The sequence below is a fragment of the Carcharhinus amblyrhynchos genome, chromosome 4 (assembly GCF_965287045.1).
Source record: "Carcharhinus amblyrhynchos chromosome 4, sCarAmb.v2.hapA, whole genome shotgun sequence".
Taxonomy (NCBI): domain Eukaryota; kingdom Metazoa; phylum Chordata; class Chondrichthyes; order Carcharhiniformes; family Carcharhinidae; genus Carcharhinus; species Carcharhinus amblyrhynchos.
The window spans coordinates 94,558,021-94,572,937 of NC_137327.1; the positions used below are offsets into that span (position 1 = coordinate 94,558,021).

The 14,917-nt window shown below is 43.2% G+C and overlaps 1 protein-coding gene across 3 annotated transcripts in view; it reads left to right on the plus strand.

Moving 5' to 3' along the window:
- The window catches only part of mid2 (midline 2), a 267,487-nt gene that overhangs the window by 217,397 nt on the left and 35,173 nt on the right, over positions 1–14,917 (plus strand). For all 3 annotated transcript variants that reach the window (XM_080187569.1, XM_080187568.1, XM_080187570.1), the window contains exons 4-6: positions 1,136–1,243; positions 9,853–10,001; positions 14,032–14,159. In XM_080187569.1, the coding sequence (XP_080043695.1) occupies positions 1,136–1,243; positions 9,853–10,001; positions 14,032–14,159 (385 nt within the window). The remainder of the gene's footprint in view (positions 1–1,135; positions 1,244–9,852; positions 10,002–14,031; positions 14,160–14,917) is intronic.

The window sequence follows — 14,917 nt, forward strand, 5'->3', positions numbered from 1 at the left end:
GGAAGGCTAATGGGATGCTGGCCTTCATAGCGAGGGGGATTGAATATAAAAATAGGGAGGTCTTGCTGCGGCTGTATAGGGCATTGGTGAGGCCGCAGCTGGAGTACTGTGTGCAGTTTTGGTCGCCGCACTTACGCAAGGATATTTTGGCCTCGGAGGGAGTGCAGAGGAGGCTTACTAGGCTGATACCGGAGTTGAGGGGGTTGAGCTATGAGGAGAGGCTGAATAAGCTAGGCTTGTACTCGTTAGAGTTTAGAAGAATGAGGGGAGATCTCATTGAGACGTATAAGATGATGAATGGGATGGATAGGATAGAGGTGGAGAGGCTCTTCCCGCTCAGAAAGGACAGTAGGACTAGGGGGCACAGCCTCAAGATAAAGGGGGGGCGGTTTAGAACGGAGTTGAGGAGGAACTTCTTCACTCAAAGGGTGGTGAATCTCTGGAATTCTCTGCCCGTTGAGGTGGTGGAGGCTGCCTCGCTAAATATTTTTAAGACGCGGGTTGATGGGTTTTTGATAAGCGAGGGGATTAAGGGTTATGGGGAGAGGGCGGGAATGTGGAACTGAGACACGACAGATCAGCCATGATCTTATTGAATGGCGGGGCGGGCTCGAAGGGCTGGATGGCCTACTCCTGCTCCTATTTCTTATGTTCTTATGTTCTATCCAAGGCAGAGTGGTGTGACTTGGACAGGAATGTGAAAGTGTTTTCATACAGCCACTGCCTTTGTCCATCTTGATGATAGAGGACATGAGTTACGGAGCTACTGCCAAAGAAGCCAGGTTGAGTTGCTGCGTTGCATATACTACACACACCATACACATTGCAGCCACAACCTGCCAATTGTAGACAGAACAAGTAATCTGTGCCAGTGGATGGGTTACAAGCTAAGCACAGTGCTTTGTCTTGAATTGTGCTATTGGAACCAAATCTCATTCACAGATGTGGGAAATATTCCATTACACTCGTGAGAAAACATCACACTCAAACTCTGTGCAAAAAATAACATGAATGGTGAATAACGGCCAAACCAGAATCTACTTCCATGTTTGCATTACGACTTGGAATACCATACCGAGAGTCAGTGAAATCTTGAAGAATAGGAAATAACAGTTTCATTGACATTTGTTGACAGGTAAACACTGCAATACAAGAAAGCAAACTGAAGGAGGAATGTGACGAGCTGATGGACATTATTAGGCAAAGGAAGCAGATCATTGCTGTGAAAATCAAAGAGGGAAAGGTAGGCACTTCTCTGAATAAGTTGTTCATTTAAATGCATTCAAACAAAGACCAGGCTTTTAGTTGTCAATTTTCTTCCTTCTATGGTTCACAATTCATTGATTTAAGCAGAAGACACAGTGTAGTATTTGGAACAGACTTTACGAATGACTGGTTTGTGTGACCAGCTCAATCAGAAAACAGGAGCTTTCAGCTTTAATTCCCATATTTTGAATCCTCTAAAGACACGCTCAAAGCCATGCTCCTATATTTTGTCTATATCAAAGGTACAATAAATAGATTAATGACTTTTCTATCTTAAAGTCTGAAAGATGTGCTGGCTAGGTGCATTGGCCATGCTAAATTCTCCTTCACTGTACCGAAACATGCACCAGAGTGTGGTGACTAGGGAATTTTCCCAGTAACTTCATTGCAGTGTTAATGTAAGCTAATACACTAATACATAAAATTAAATAAAACTGATTTAAAGTAACTGACATATGTCCAGCCCACCATTTGGAGATCCAGTCAGAAACCCATGTCACTCACCGGGGAGAGTCACTGTCAGGCACTTAAATGTCTAGCGACAGATCTTAGGAGTTAAGACCGTGAAATTCCACCCCTTGAGAGCTGTCGGTCAGAGGCTGGCAGCTCTCCAATGCCGCAGTGCCACCGAGAGAGCTGGCAGTGCTCCAAGCCCTCCCACAGGGATTGTTGGTGGAGTCAGGATTCAGCTGAGTGAATGAAGTGGGACGGATGGTGTTTGGAGACAAGAGCAGGGGGTTGTGTTTCAGCAGTCATACCCCCATTTCCCCCGACCTTCACAGTGCCCGGTCCCTCAGTCAGGCAACTGATTGTCTTTGAAAGAGGGACCCATCCTCAAAGACACTGGCTGCATTCAGAAGGTGAGCAAAAGCCATACCATTCACATTTAATCTCTGAACCTCAACTAAATTCCGTTGGACTCAGAATTAATTGTTGTCAACTCCCACAGTGAACAGGCAGATTTCCCCAGTGAATCCCACCCAGTCTTCAACTTAATTGCCTTATGCTGGATTTAGTGGGTCCAACCACCATGTTTCCCACCATGACAGGCTACATTGAATCCAGCCTTGTCTCTACATGAAAGCAGTTGTATCTGTTTATTTTCCTTAAAGGAGAGTTACTGACTCAATTGTTCCCAAACTCTTGAAGAACTGGCTTTATCAAGCATAGTTAATGAACCATCTACCTATATTTATACTCAAGTCCCTAAAGCTGAACATTAATCACTCATGATTAACATCACTACTCTCCCTTACTTGAAACAAGCACTTTTCATATCAGAAGACAAGATTCATCTGTCAACAATTTAAAGCCCTTGGGCAGGATTTTATGGCCTTGCTCATGTCAAAACAGTAATATCCCGCCCCAGATCAACAGACCTTCCCATTGTCCACCCCTCATCCGCGATTGTCCACTATTCCCATGATGGTAGAATTCCAACACATATCTTGGAAGGCCTAATGCTCAAGATACAAAAAAGTTCATTTTATTTATTAGTTTCACAAGTAGGCTTATGTTAACATTGTAGTTAAGTTATTGTGAAAATCACCTCGTCATCATACTCCAGGCCTGTTTGGGTACACTGAGGAAGAATTTAGCATGGCCAGTGCAGTTAGCCAGCACATCTTTCAGACTGTGGGAGGAAACTGGAGCACCTGGAGGAAACCCACCAAGACACGATGAGAATGCGCAGATTCCACACAAGCCAGGAACTGAACCCCAGTCCCTAGTACTGTGAGGCAGCAGTACTGACTACTGTGCCACTATGCTGCAGTCCTTTAAATTCTGCAAGACGGCCAAAATGAATCCCTTCAGAATGTTTAACACTGGTCTTTACATTTTAAAAAAGTCATCAGAGAGGAAGTATTGTTTCATTTAAAATGGCAAAAGCACGATGCCATTCTTTTAACAACACCAGGACTGGAATTCTCCAGCCTCTCAGCCACATCTTCCCCCCCGGTGGGAGGTGGTGCCTTGTTTGCTAGCGGTGGGATTTTCTGATCTCACTGCTGTCAATGGGAATTCCTACTGATGTCACCCCACACCGGCATGAAACCTGCGGGTGGGGTTGCGTTGCCGGCGGGACCGGAGCATTTTGCTGGTATGCACAGTCGGAGAATCCCAGCCCATTTCTTTTAACTCATTTTGCACTGAGGTTAGTGAACCAATGAGATTACTGATGGTCTACTACCATCAGTTGTTTTCAATGTTACTGTTTTAAATTTTAGTTTTAAAGTGATCAGAATTTGTTGTTTGCAAAGACATAGCAAGATGGTTTATCATATTTTGGAAGATTGAACTCCCGATGACAAGGCTCCTCAATTTCAATGGTATCTTAATGAGGTTCCATCTTTAATTAGTGACGACGAAGTTTCCTCTCAAAACAGCATCCCATTCTTGAGCCTGCTCTTCTGATGCAAAGTTTATCTTATTGGCTGTTCTAAAACTATTCATCTTAAGCGTTCCAGAGCTGACCAATCTTGTTCCCAACATTACAGAGTAGCTTAGTATTCAAAATTGTTAACAATTGTGAGTACAGTGAACTAAATTGGAAAGACTGTGGCAACCATTAATTGATTTTTGCATCTGCAAAGTTAATAATTTAAAATCACAAGTATTCTCCCCCACATCACCGTCATCACATTGCACTCCCTGCTGTTTAATGGAATGAGGTTCAGATATGCTTCAGATAATGTGTACATGGATTGTTTTGTTAGATAGACAATCAGAGATGGAATGGGCAGAACAAATGCAATATTTCAGCCGTTTATGCATCCAAATTCAATACACACTGAAAAGATGCTTGGAGATGAAAACAAAAATAAAATAATAATCGGAAATCTCAAGGCCTGATTTTACCATTGCGAAAACGGGCGCGAAAATGTGGTAAAGTCAGATGTGAGGCCATTAACACAATCCACACCCGTGTCTGCGCAGATTGCTACTTTACCAAGACCCAGGAATGGCTGCGATCTGATTTGCACCTAAAACGGGCACAACGGCGATATAAATGCACTTGCATGCATTTCAATTGAAGTAATAAACTGCCCGCCCAACTTTATCAGCATTTCCCCCTTTACCACCGCATTTGCCAATCTGGAACCGCGCCATAATGGATTTGCTAAATAAAAGTCTGAATTGGGCACTGCAGCTGCTGAAGAGCACATTCAGTGCTTCCAACGGCTCTATTACTCAAATCAGTGATGGGGAGGAGGAAGGAGGCGGGTCAGATGTATCTCTCGTAGTGGTGGGGGGGGGGAGGAGGAGGGCTGATTGTTGTCTGGGGGGGCAGGGAGTTATCATTGTCTAGTGGGGAGGGAGGAGAAGGTGGGTCAGATGTTCCTCTCGGTGGCTGGGAGGTGTGGAGTGGGGTGGGGTGGTGAGTGAGGCCAGACTGTTCTCTGGTGGAGGGTGGGTGGGTGGTGGTCAGATCGATCTCTGGTGGCAGGGGAGCGGTTGGGATGGGGCAGGGGGGTCCACTGCCACTCTGCGGGCAATCATTGGGGGTAGGAAGGAAGGCAGGGGTGGCAATCGATCTGAGTAGTGGGGGGGTTGATAAGGGGGACAACGATGTCTGTGGGTAGTGGGGAGGGGGGATGGATAAAGGGGACAATGATGTTTTGGGGGCCATCGCTTTTCGGTCCCGAACCGCTTTCTCCACTTTCTACGACCCGGGAGCGATCTGACACGGGCACGCTTTTTCAAATTTTTTTCTAACTGCACATGTGCAGTTCAGAGCTCCGATCGTTTCGGGTGCGCTAAGCCCTGCCCATAGTATGAATGGGACTAGTGATTTTTTTTTTCAGGCTGAGTGCATATGGGAGTGCCTGAAAGCAGATTTTCAAGTTGGATCTGCATTATGCTCAGAATGAGAATGGTAATATTGGGCCCTCTTGTCACATTACAAATTGTTGCACCAAATATTTCAGTCTTGGGAAGAAAGTAAGGACTTTGATCCTGGGTTTCGTAGAGTTACCCTGAGACATACTGAGCAGAACATGTGTAAATATATGTAAAATAATGAGAAATGTGATAAGTCTAGTGAGTAAGATGTAAGCATATTACTGCTCGTGTAGCATTTGCATTCTGTACAAATAAGGGGAATCTTAGAATTTATGCAATTTTTTTTACTGCATCTTAACAGCTGAATTATGTTCATGGAAATTCTGGGCCCACATCAATGAAAATAATCCAAACCAAATCCCTGAGCCATTTTGAAGGTTGGACCAAAAGGTGGGACCACCTTCCCACCACCACCAGAAAATGATCAGATCCGCATCCCGCCCCCCCACCCCCCAATCTGAGTCAGAGAGCCATTGGAAGCTCTGAACTCACCTCTTCAGCAGCTGGAGCGCCTGAATTTAGCACGTTTATTTAGCATGTTCATTTCGGCCCAATTCTGGATCGGCGAACGCAATAGTAAAGGGGGAAATGTTAATAAAGTTGGGTGGCCAGTTCATTAATTCAATTTAAATGCGTGCAAGTGCATTTAAATCGCCGTTGCACCCACTTCGGGCACGAATCGGTTCCCAGTCATTTGCGGGTCTCAGTAAAGTGACCATCTGCGCGGATGCGGGCACGGGTCACGTTAATGACCTCACACCCGACTTTACCACGAGTGCAACGCAATGGTAAAATCAGGCCCATTGTTTAGGATAGAGTTAACCAATCAATGCCTTTGATCACATCATTTAATCCTCAATAAGTTATTGTAAAATGAGTTAGCAGTAAATACATTTGTTACTTCACACCTCACTTATGTTCCTCACAATATTTATTGTTGGCATTATTTAATGATTAGACAGATTCAAACTATTCCAGAAATAAAAACAAAATGCTAGTTTTAAAATCAGAAATTTGTAGAAATATGCAGAGGTCAGACAGTGGGTGGAATTTCCACATCCCGCCCGCAAGGAGAATCGTAGTGAATGGGTCACGGACTATGCAAAGGTCCTTTGACCTCTGGCAGGATTTTCTGGTCTTGGGGTGAGCATAGCCAGGAAATCCCACCCAGTCCCTCCAAAGAGAGAGTATTTTTTGTGGATATCTTATCCATTCACGTGTCGGGTGAGATTAATTAATTCAGCACAAATCAGGAGTTTAATCTGGCACTACAACATATCACTACACTTGGGGTGGATTAACCATTTGGGAGGTGTGGGCAGTACCATCCAAAAATAGCGGGCAAAGACCTAGCATTGCCACTATCGTTTTGGCCAAGCCAACATTTCCTTAGTTGCACTGCTAGGGAGCTTCGAGTCAGACAATAGGCTCATTTAAATGTCCTTCCTGAAATATAGAACCCCAATTAGCATTTTTAGACTTAACAAATCAGAACATACTTTACTGTATAGTGTAATTCCAATCTTGGTTTCGCCTATTAAGAATTCCCAATGGATTCTGACATTCTATAGCAGATTTTTTTTCTAAGTGGTTCATATTAAAATAAGTATCCTGTAGGTCATGATATAAAAGGATTATTCAAAGCAATAATGAACCAGTTTTTCAACAATATTGCAAGATTATCTTTGACTTGTCAAGCATCCTCGAGAGAGCAATAATCATTCACTGCAGCATATTAATCAATGATTATGTAGCCTTAAGGGTCATGATTTTTGTTAAAGTATTATCACATTTGAAAACAGTCACTGCAGTGAACTTTACAGACAATTAAGCAAAATTTATTTTCCTAAATTGTGTTCAACACTATTTGTGTCGGTTTCTGTATTGCTGCATTAGTTATTTTCTTTTAATGACAATTCTGTAAGAACAGAAATGGAATCTGGTGGCATAGCATATCACCAAGCTTGGGAGTGAGTTTTCCACTTTCTCACATCCATTTCTCTCCGTTTCCTTCGAAAGATACTCATTCTGGCTCTGATAAATCTCCAATACCTGTTTTCATGCCCAGAGACATTGGTCAGAATTGTCTCATCCTGCTCATCGCTGGGCAGGGAGAGCGAACCACGTAAAGATCCATTGAAGTCAGGCAGGAATCATTTGGGTGCAGGTGGGTGGGTGCAGGTGGGTGGGTGCAGGTGGGTGGGTGGGTGGGGCGGGGGGGGAGCGGGGGGTTGCGGTGGGAGGGGAGGGGTGGGATGGGAGGGAAGATGGGCTAACAAGTGCATGAAATTCCTACACCCTTGTTTTTAGATGTGAATTTTTAAAAAATCACTTCCTAGCTTAAATAATAAATGCAGTCAGTATTCAATGTAAAATTAAGAATCTAGACCAGTGAGTTCAAAGTTCAGTCTAAGGATAATGCTGAGTTAACTTACCTAAAAAAAATTGCAATGGGTTGGGTGTGCATGGGTTGGCATGAAGAACATAAGAACTAAGAGCAAGAATAAGCCATCTGGTCCCTCAAGCCCCCTCCGCCATTCAATAAGATCACAGGTGATCTTTTCATGGACTCAGCTCCACTTACCCGCCCACTCACCATAACCCTTAATTCCTTTACTGTTCAAAAATGTATCTATCCTTGCCTTAAAAACATTCCATGAGGTTGTTTCAACTGCTTCACTGGGCAGGGAATCCTACAAATTCACAACCCTCTGGGTGAAGAAGTTTCTCCTCAACTCAATCCTAAATCTGTCCCCTTTATTTTGAGGCCATGTCTCATATATTGGCACTGGAAGGGTGCAGAGGAGATTCACCAGGTTGATTCTGGAGTTGAGAGGGTTGTCCTGTGAGGAAAGACTGAGTAGACTGGGACTATACTCATTAGAATTCAAAAGAATGAGGTGAGATCTTGTAGAAACATATAAAATTATGAAGGAAATAGATAAGACAGAAGCTGGGAGGTTGCTTCCACTGGCAGGCAAAACCAACGAGCGCGGCTGGACAATCCCGCCCAACGGGCCAGATTTTCACTTCCAGATCAGGTACACGAAGACGGGAGAATTCCCAACCTTACAAAGCCAACCTAAAGAAGTGTCAGTCCAGACATTGGATTTTAAGAACATAAGAAATAGGAGCAGGAGTAGGCCATCAAACCCTTCGCGCCTGCCCTGCCATTCAATAAGATCATGGCTGATCTGAAGTGGATCAGTTCCACTTTCCCCCCATAACCCTTAATTCCTTTGTCTGTCAAAAACCTATCTACCGTGACTTAAATATATTTAGCAAGGTAGCCTCCACCACTTCAACGGGCAGAAAATTCCAGAGATTCACCACCCTTTGAGTGAAAAAGTTCCTCCTCAACTCCGATCTAAACTGCTCCCCCCCCTTATCTTGAGGCTGTGCCCTCTAGTCCTGCTATCCTTTCTAAGCGGGAAGAATCTCTCTATCTCTACCCTATCCATCCCCTTCATTACCTTATACGTCTCTATAAGATCCCCCCTCATCCTTCTAAACTCCAACAAGTACAGACCCAGTCTAGTTAGTCTCTCTTTATAGGCCAACCCCCTCATCTCCGGTGTCAGCCTAGTGAATCTCCTCCCTCCAAGGCCAAAATATCCTTGCGCAAGTGCGGCAACCAAAACTGCACACAGTACTCCAGCTGCGGCCTCACCAGTACCCTGTACAGTTGCAGCAAGACCTCCCTGCTTTAGTCCCTATATCAGCTTCGTGCCAACTCATGGCTGTGCACATTTTTGGTCTCCTTATTTGAGAAAGGATATATTGGCACTGGAGGGGGTGCAGAGGAGATTCACCAGGTTGATTCTGGAGTTGAGAGGGTTGGCTTATGAAGAAAGACTGAGTATATGCATTAGAATTCAGAAGAATGAGGTGAAATCTTGTAGAAACATATAAAATTATGAAGAAAATAGGTAAGGTAGAAGCAGGGATGTTGTTTCCGCTGGCAGGCAAAACTAGAACTAGAGGACATGGCCTCAAAATAAGGGGGACAGATTTAGGACTGAGTTGAGGACAAACTTCTTCACTCAAAGGGTTGTGAATCTGTGGAATTCCCTGCCTAGTGAAGCAGTTGAAACAATCTCATTGAATGTTTTTAAGGCAAGGATAGATACATTTTTGAACAGTAAAGGAATTAAGGGTTATGGTGAGTGGGCAGGTAAGTGGAGCTGAGTCCATGAAAAGATCACCTGTGATCTTATTGAATGGCGGAGGGGGCTTGAGGGACCAGATGGCTTATTCTTGCTCTTAGTTTTTATGTTCTTCATGCCAACCCATGCACACCCAACCTTTTGCAATTTTTTTTAGGTAAGTTAACTCAGCATTATCCTTAGACTGAACTTTGAACTCACTGGTCTAGATTCTTAATTTTACATTGAATACTGACTGCATTTATTATTTAAGCTAGGAAGTGATTTTTTTTAAATTCACAGTCAAAACTATGGGTGTAGGAATTTCATGCACTTGTTAGCCCATCTTCCCTCCCATCCATCCACCACAACCCCCCCTCCCCCACCTGTTCCCAATGATTTTATTGGAAATTAATTGCAAAGAATGGGAGTTTTGTCCCCTATAATTTTACACTAATCACTTTTCTTCTTTCCAGCTTTCTTTCATAACCACTTCAACAATCAGCACATGAAGCAACACCATGATTACTGAGCCCGACAATTCAAATTCTAAGCCCTGATTATTTATTTTCTTTATTTCTATCTGTCCCACATCCAGGTTATGAAGTTGCGAAAACTAGCACAGCAGATAGCAAATTGTCGACAATGCTTGGAGCGGTCAGGGTCTCTCATCAGTCAAGCGGAACATAGCCTGAAGGAGAACGATCATGCACGATTTTTGCAAACAGCCAAAAATGTGACGGAAAGGTAGGCCAGACTTGCTGGAACTATTATTCATTCCCTGGTCCAACAGGCAAATTGTATCGATGTATTAAGCATGAAGCACACATTACCCATACATTGGAAATCACAATTCCTCTCTAGTTTTCTCAACTCTCCTAAGCTTGATGACTCATGTTAGAATGCAGTTTCACATGCACCACTCATCCTCCATTACCTTGTCCAAGTTGTTATTCTTCAATGTTATTTTGGAGAGTGACCAGAAGCAGATTAATTGGTCTCGAGATGCATTATAGTTGAGTGCAATCTTGTCTTCTCCACTGTGACACACAAGTGTTTTTCAGAAATGGGTAATAACAAGGGACAGGAATTCTAGTTGCAGCTTTTTTCCCTGGCCAAGGAGTACTAATGTTGATTGCAGCATTGTTAATCTAATCTCATCTGCAATCAGGTAGCTCAGCTTGATACTTGGGCATTCAGCTCACATGGCTCAGATACATGCAGAGCAAGGCATAGCCATAAAGACATTGGGAAGTTATTAATTGCAAATTTCTTAGCTCTTTTGTTTAATTAATTTGAAGTGCTCAATTATTAGCAAAATATTATTTCAGACCTTGTACATACTAGAACTTTATAAAATGGATGTCGTTATCTTTTAAGAGCTTTAAGTGATCAGTAGGTGGAACTTCTGACCAGGGACCAATAGTTTCTGCAGGTGTACAATTAGGACAAAAGCATTTCACAAAACAAAGAGTTTGTTATTAAATGCAGAGCAAGGTTTAAGGGCATGATTTTCCTGGCCTGCTGCACAGCAGGGTGAGAAAACAGGATTTGTGACCTGCTTGCCTGTCCAATTTTTTGGACGTAATCAGCATTTCCAATCATTTAGTGAATCTGGGAACAATCATCCAGACTTGCTAAAGTTTCAGGCCCCAGCAGTGGGGGTCCACACCGGTGGGGAATCACATATGGTCCCCACCAATGGGGACTCAGTGTGATGGCCTTGCTGGTGGGATCAGAGGCTATTGAGGACCCCCCAGGAGTTGGGGGCAAGGTGCTGGCACCCTGGTACTGCCCCCTGGGCAGTGTGGCACTATCAGCCCGACACACTGGCAATCCCTAGGGAATTGCCTGAGGAAATCGCCTGAGGAAATCCATGAAGCTAGAGTGAGGTTTGGGGGAGGGAGAATGGCAGGGAATGGGAAAACTCTGCCTGGGGTAAGCAGGGGCTGCTGTTGGGGCTGGTGCACGGAGGCTGGCTGTCAGGGATCAGGTGGGGGGCAATCTCGAGGCTGGGCACGGCCATCAGGAGGCCGGGATTGGCTATTGGGAGGTCAAGAGCGGCTGTTGGGAAGCCGGAGTCAGCAATCAAAAGTTGGGGCAGTCAATCAGAGGCTGGATCCAGCCATCAGAAGGCCAGCCATTGGGGGTTGGAGGTTCAGGGCCAGCGATCGGGCTACTGTCAACGTGGGGGTGGAAACACTTGTCAACCAATTGCCCAGTAAATTAGGAAATAGGCGCATGTGTGCTAGTCCCCACTGCAGTCTGATGCCGGCCCCTCTGGTGGGTTCAGACTCCACTCCCCCACCAGCATAAATCCCCTGACGGGCTCTTTATATGCCCTGTTTGTGATCAGAACTCTCCACTCACCTGACGAAGGGTCAGGTCCCCGAAAGCTCGTGGTGTTTGCTGCCAAATAAACCTGTTGGACTTTAACCTGGTGTTGCGAGACTTCTTACTGTGTTTACCCCAGTCCAACGCCGGCATCTCCACATCATGACTCTATGTTGCACAAAGTGCCATAAATCCATTCTACTGAACTCATTCAAAAAAAAGGAGAGAAAAACTCTCGTGTTCCCACCCATTAGGCTATTAGGTTTTTTTGGAAAATTATGCCCTAATTCTTTAATGAGAAAATAAACTACTGATTGAATCTACCAATACAATTTTAATTATGTTTAAATTTTCTCTCCGTTTTGCTTCTCTCTTGTCAAAGCTACTGAAGCAAGTTGAGATTCTATAACATAAGTGTCAACTTCCTCAGTACCAAATTTAAACGACCATTTGCGTTTGTAAACTGTGAAAGGGAGAGTATACATCATATCCTATGATAAAAGCCGTCTGAAGTTGGTACTGCCAACATTAACATAGGTCCCAATTTTTATGGGGAAGCATGAGATAGATTTCAAGCAAGAAATTTCATTCCTTATATTTGAGAATCGAGACCAGCAGTGGTGTCCCTGCCACTGTTATAGACACAATCAGCTAACACATCTTAGACTGCATGGCTGAGCTCCACAATGGTGGCAGATTTCCCATTGAGCCTCCAAGAGAGAACGCATGGTAGCTTGAAATAAAAATGTAATGTGACAAATTTCCATCGCCAAATGCTCACCGTGCAGCAGACCTACTGCAGTATCAATGTGCCATATTGTGCAATATGGTTGCAACAAAGGTTTTAAGTGAACTGTTCAGAAATTCAACATGCCTTTACAATATATTCCACATTAAGATGTGCCTTCAAGAATTGCATCTTTACCTCTGTAACTCCTGTAAAACTTCAATGGCTCACAGTTCAGTTGGCCATGGTATGTGACTGCAAATTTAATGCAGGAGGACAGTACACAGCATCTCAGTAACTCAGCAACTGTATTGTAGTAGTAATAATGCCTTCCAGCACTAAGTATCACGTGACAGAAAGCAAACCAGACTTTGCTGTTGTTTGTGTTTCACTAAGCAGCTACGCAAGATTAACCGCAAAGATTTTTGATAAACACTCCTGCATTTCCCCGTTCCAGGCCATGCTAATTAAATTTCTTATTAAAAGTAATTATATCCTTTGTCAGTGATTACATGTCACATCAAATTTTATAAAGTCACATAAAATTCAAGTGTGAGAAAAGGTCCTTCAGCCAATTTCCAGTACTCTAATGTCCCCATTTCAACATCAAATGTATTTCAACATTTCTTTCTTTCTGTGCCAAAGTTTATTCCAACTATTTCTCACTTGAGTAAAGAAGCCTTTCCAAAGACTGGCCCGTTTCCTGCCAGTGTGGGATGATACCATTGGGAATTCCCATTGACAGCGACCAGAGAATCCTGCCGCTAGCAAACAATGCACCACCTCTCACCGGCAGGAAACACACAACTGGGAAGCCGGAAAATCTCACCCAAGTTGTAAAGTGTATGATTTATACCCTCTACTTTTCTTTCCTGACTTCTTGTGAACCAATGCTGGAATTATATTATGTGCAATTTAATATTTCAAATAGCTTGGATTCACAACAATAATGTTTTCTGTAGAACTTAATCTTCCTTGCACAGCTCCCCTTTACAATTAGAATTAATGCTGTTGCTTTTCTTTGCATCTGATTCTATAGATGGCAATGAGTTTTTGTGGCGTTTTTAGCAAAATAAGGCTTTGCACATGCAATCTGACTACTTTTAATATATTCTCTGAAGACTTGTACCGTACTGTTCTACCTGTACATGCTGCATCATATTGTCTAGACATTGGACAATATTTTCCAGCCTTGTCTGCAGAAGATATTGTCGTGGGTGGGACGGGAAAATTTGGGAAGCATTCAGCCAATTTTCTTGTTCCGCTCCTGGTGAAAGCTGTCATTAGCAGGACCCAAAAGTTCCACCCATTGAAAATGATCCATCTGTTATGTCCAGTTTCTCGCATTGTCTTAATGTACTAATTCAATTCCACTCCATATATGGTTTGAATGTTGTAACATACCCATGTTACTGTCCCCAGAACAAATTAAAGATATGGAGGAAAATGTAAAAAGAATTCAACATAATAAATGTCATTTCTGGTTATTTTCCTCAACAGTTTGAAAATAACACCATGGTCAGTGCAGGCTTGGAGGGCCGAAGGCCCTGTACCTGTGCTGTAATTGTCTTTGTACTTCGTTCTTTGTAACACCAATTACATAAAACAATGAAGTCTTTGTCATATGACTTTAAAAATTGCTTTACTAGTAAGATACTTCGTGAAAATTATTTTCTGATTCTTGTTGATTCACTTTTGTCTCTTGGTCGCTGGCAGAGTCGCTATGGCAACAGCATCTTCTCAAGTTTTGATCCCAGACATCAATTTGAATGAGGCCTTTGAAAATTTTACTTTAGATTTTTCAAGAGAGAAGAAATTACTCGAAAACTTGGACTATCTTACAGGTAAACATATTAGAACTATGTTGAAGATCTTTTGGAGTATTGTGTTACACTGAAACACTCTTGGGACTAGCTCCACCCTCCATAGACCCTAAGTTAAAGTACGCCGTGTCGTCCTCACTTATGGAAATTTTCATACAACCAGCACAGTTTTCCTTGCGAAGTTCCATTAGCTTCCTATATCCCAGCAAATCAACTTCAGTATCTATGTCATCTTTTTCAAAGATCTCCATGATCTCATTCCATCATAACCAAACAATCTTGGTCAGCTGCATGCCCATAAGTATCGGATAAATGCTTACTCTCCATACTTCATCTCTATGCCCCTTCCCCTGAGATTCATTCCCAAAATCTTTTTCCTTTCCACCTTCAAAATCTCCAGCTGTGGCACCTTTGCCAATTCCAAATTCTTTCTCCCCCTTCACTAATTCCAAATTCTTTCTCCCCCTTCACTAATTCCAAATTCTTTCTCCCCCTTCACTAATTCCAAATTCTTTCTCCCCCTTCACTAATTCCAAATTCTTTCTCCCCCTTCACTAATTCCAAATTCTTTCTCCCCCTTCACTAATTCCAAATTCTTTCTCCCCCTTCACTAATTCCAAATTCTTTCTCCCCCTTCACTTCCAACATACTCAATCTTACAAAGCATTTTGAAGGGCTTTCTGTTTCAGAAATGCAGACTATTATTGCTCAATTATTGGGGCCACACAGTGGCACAGTGCTTAGCACTGCTGCCTCACAGTGCCAGGGACCCAGGTTCA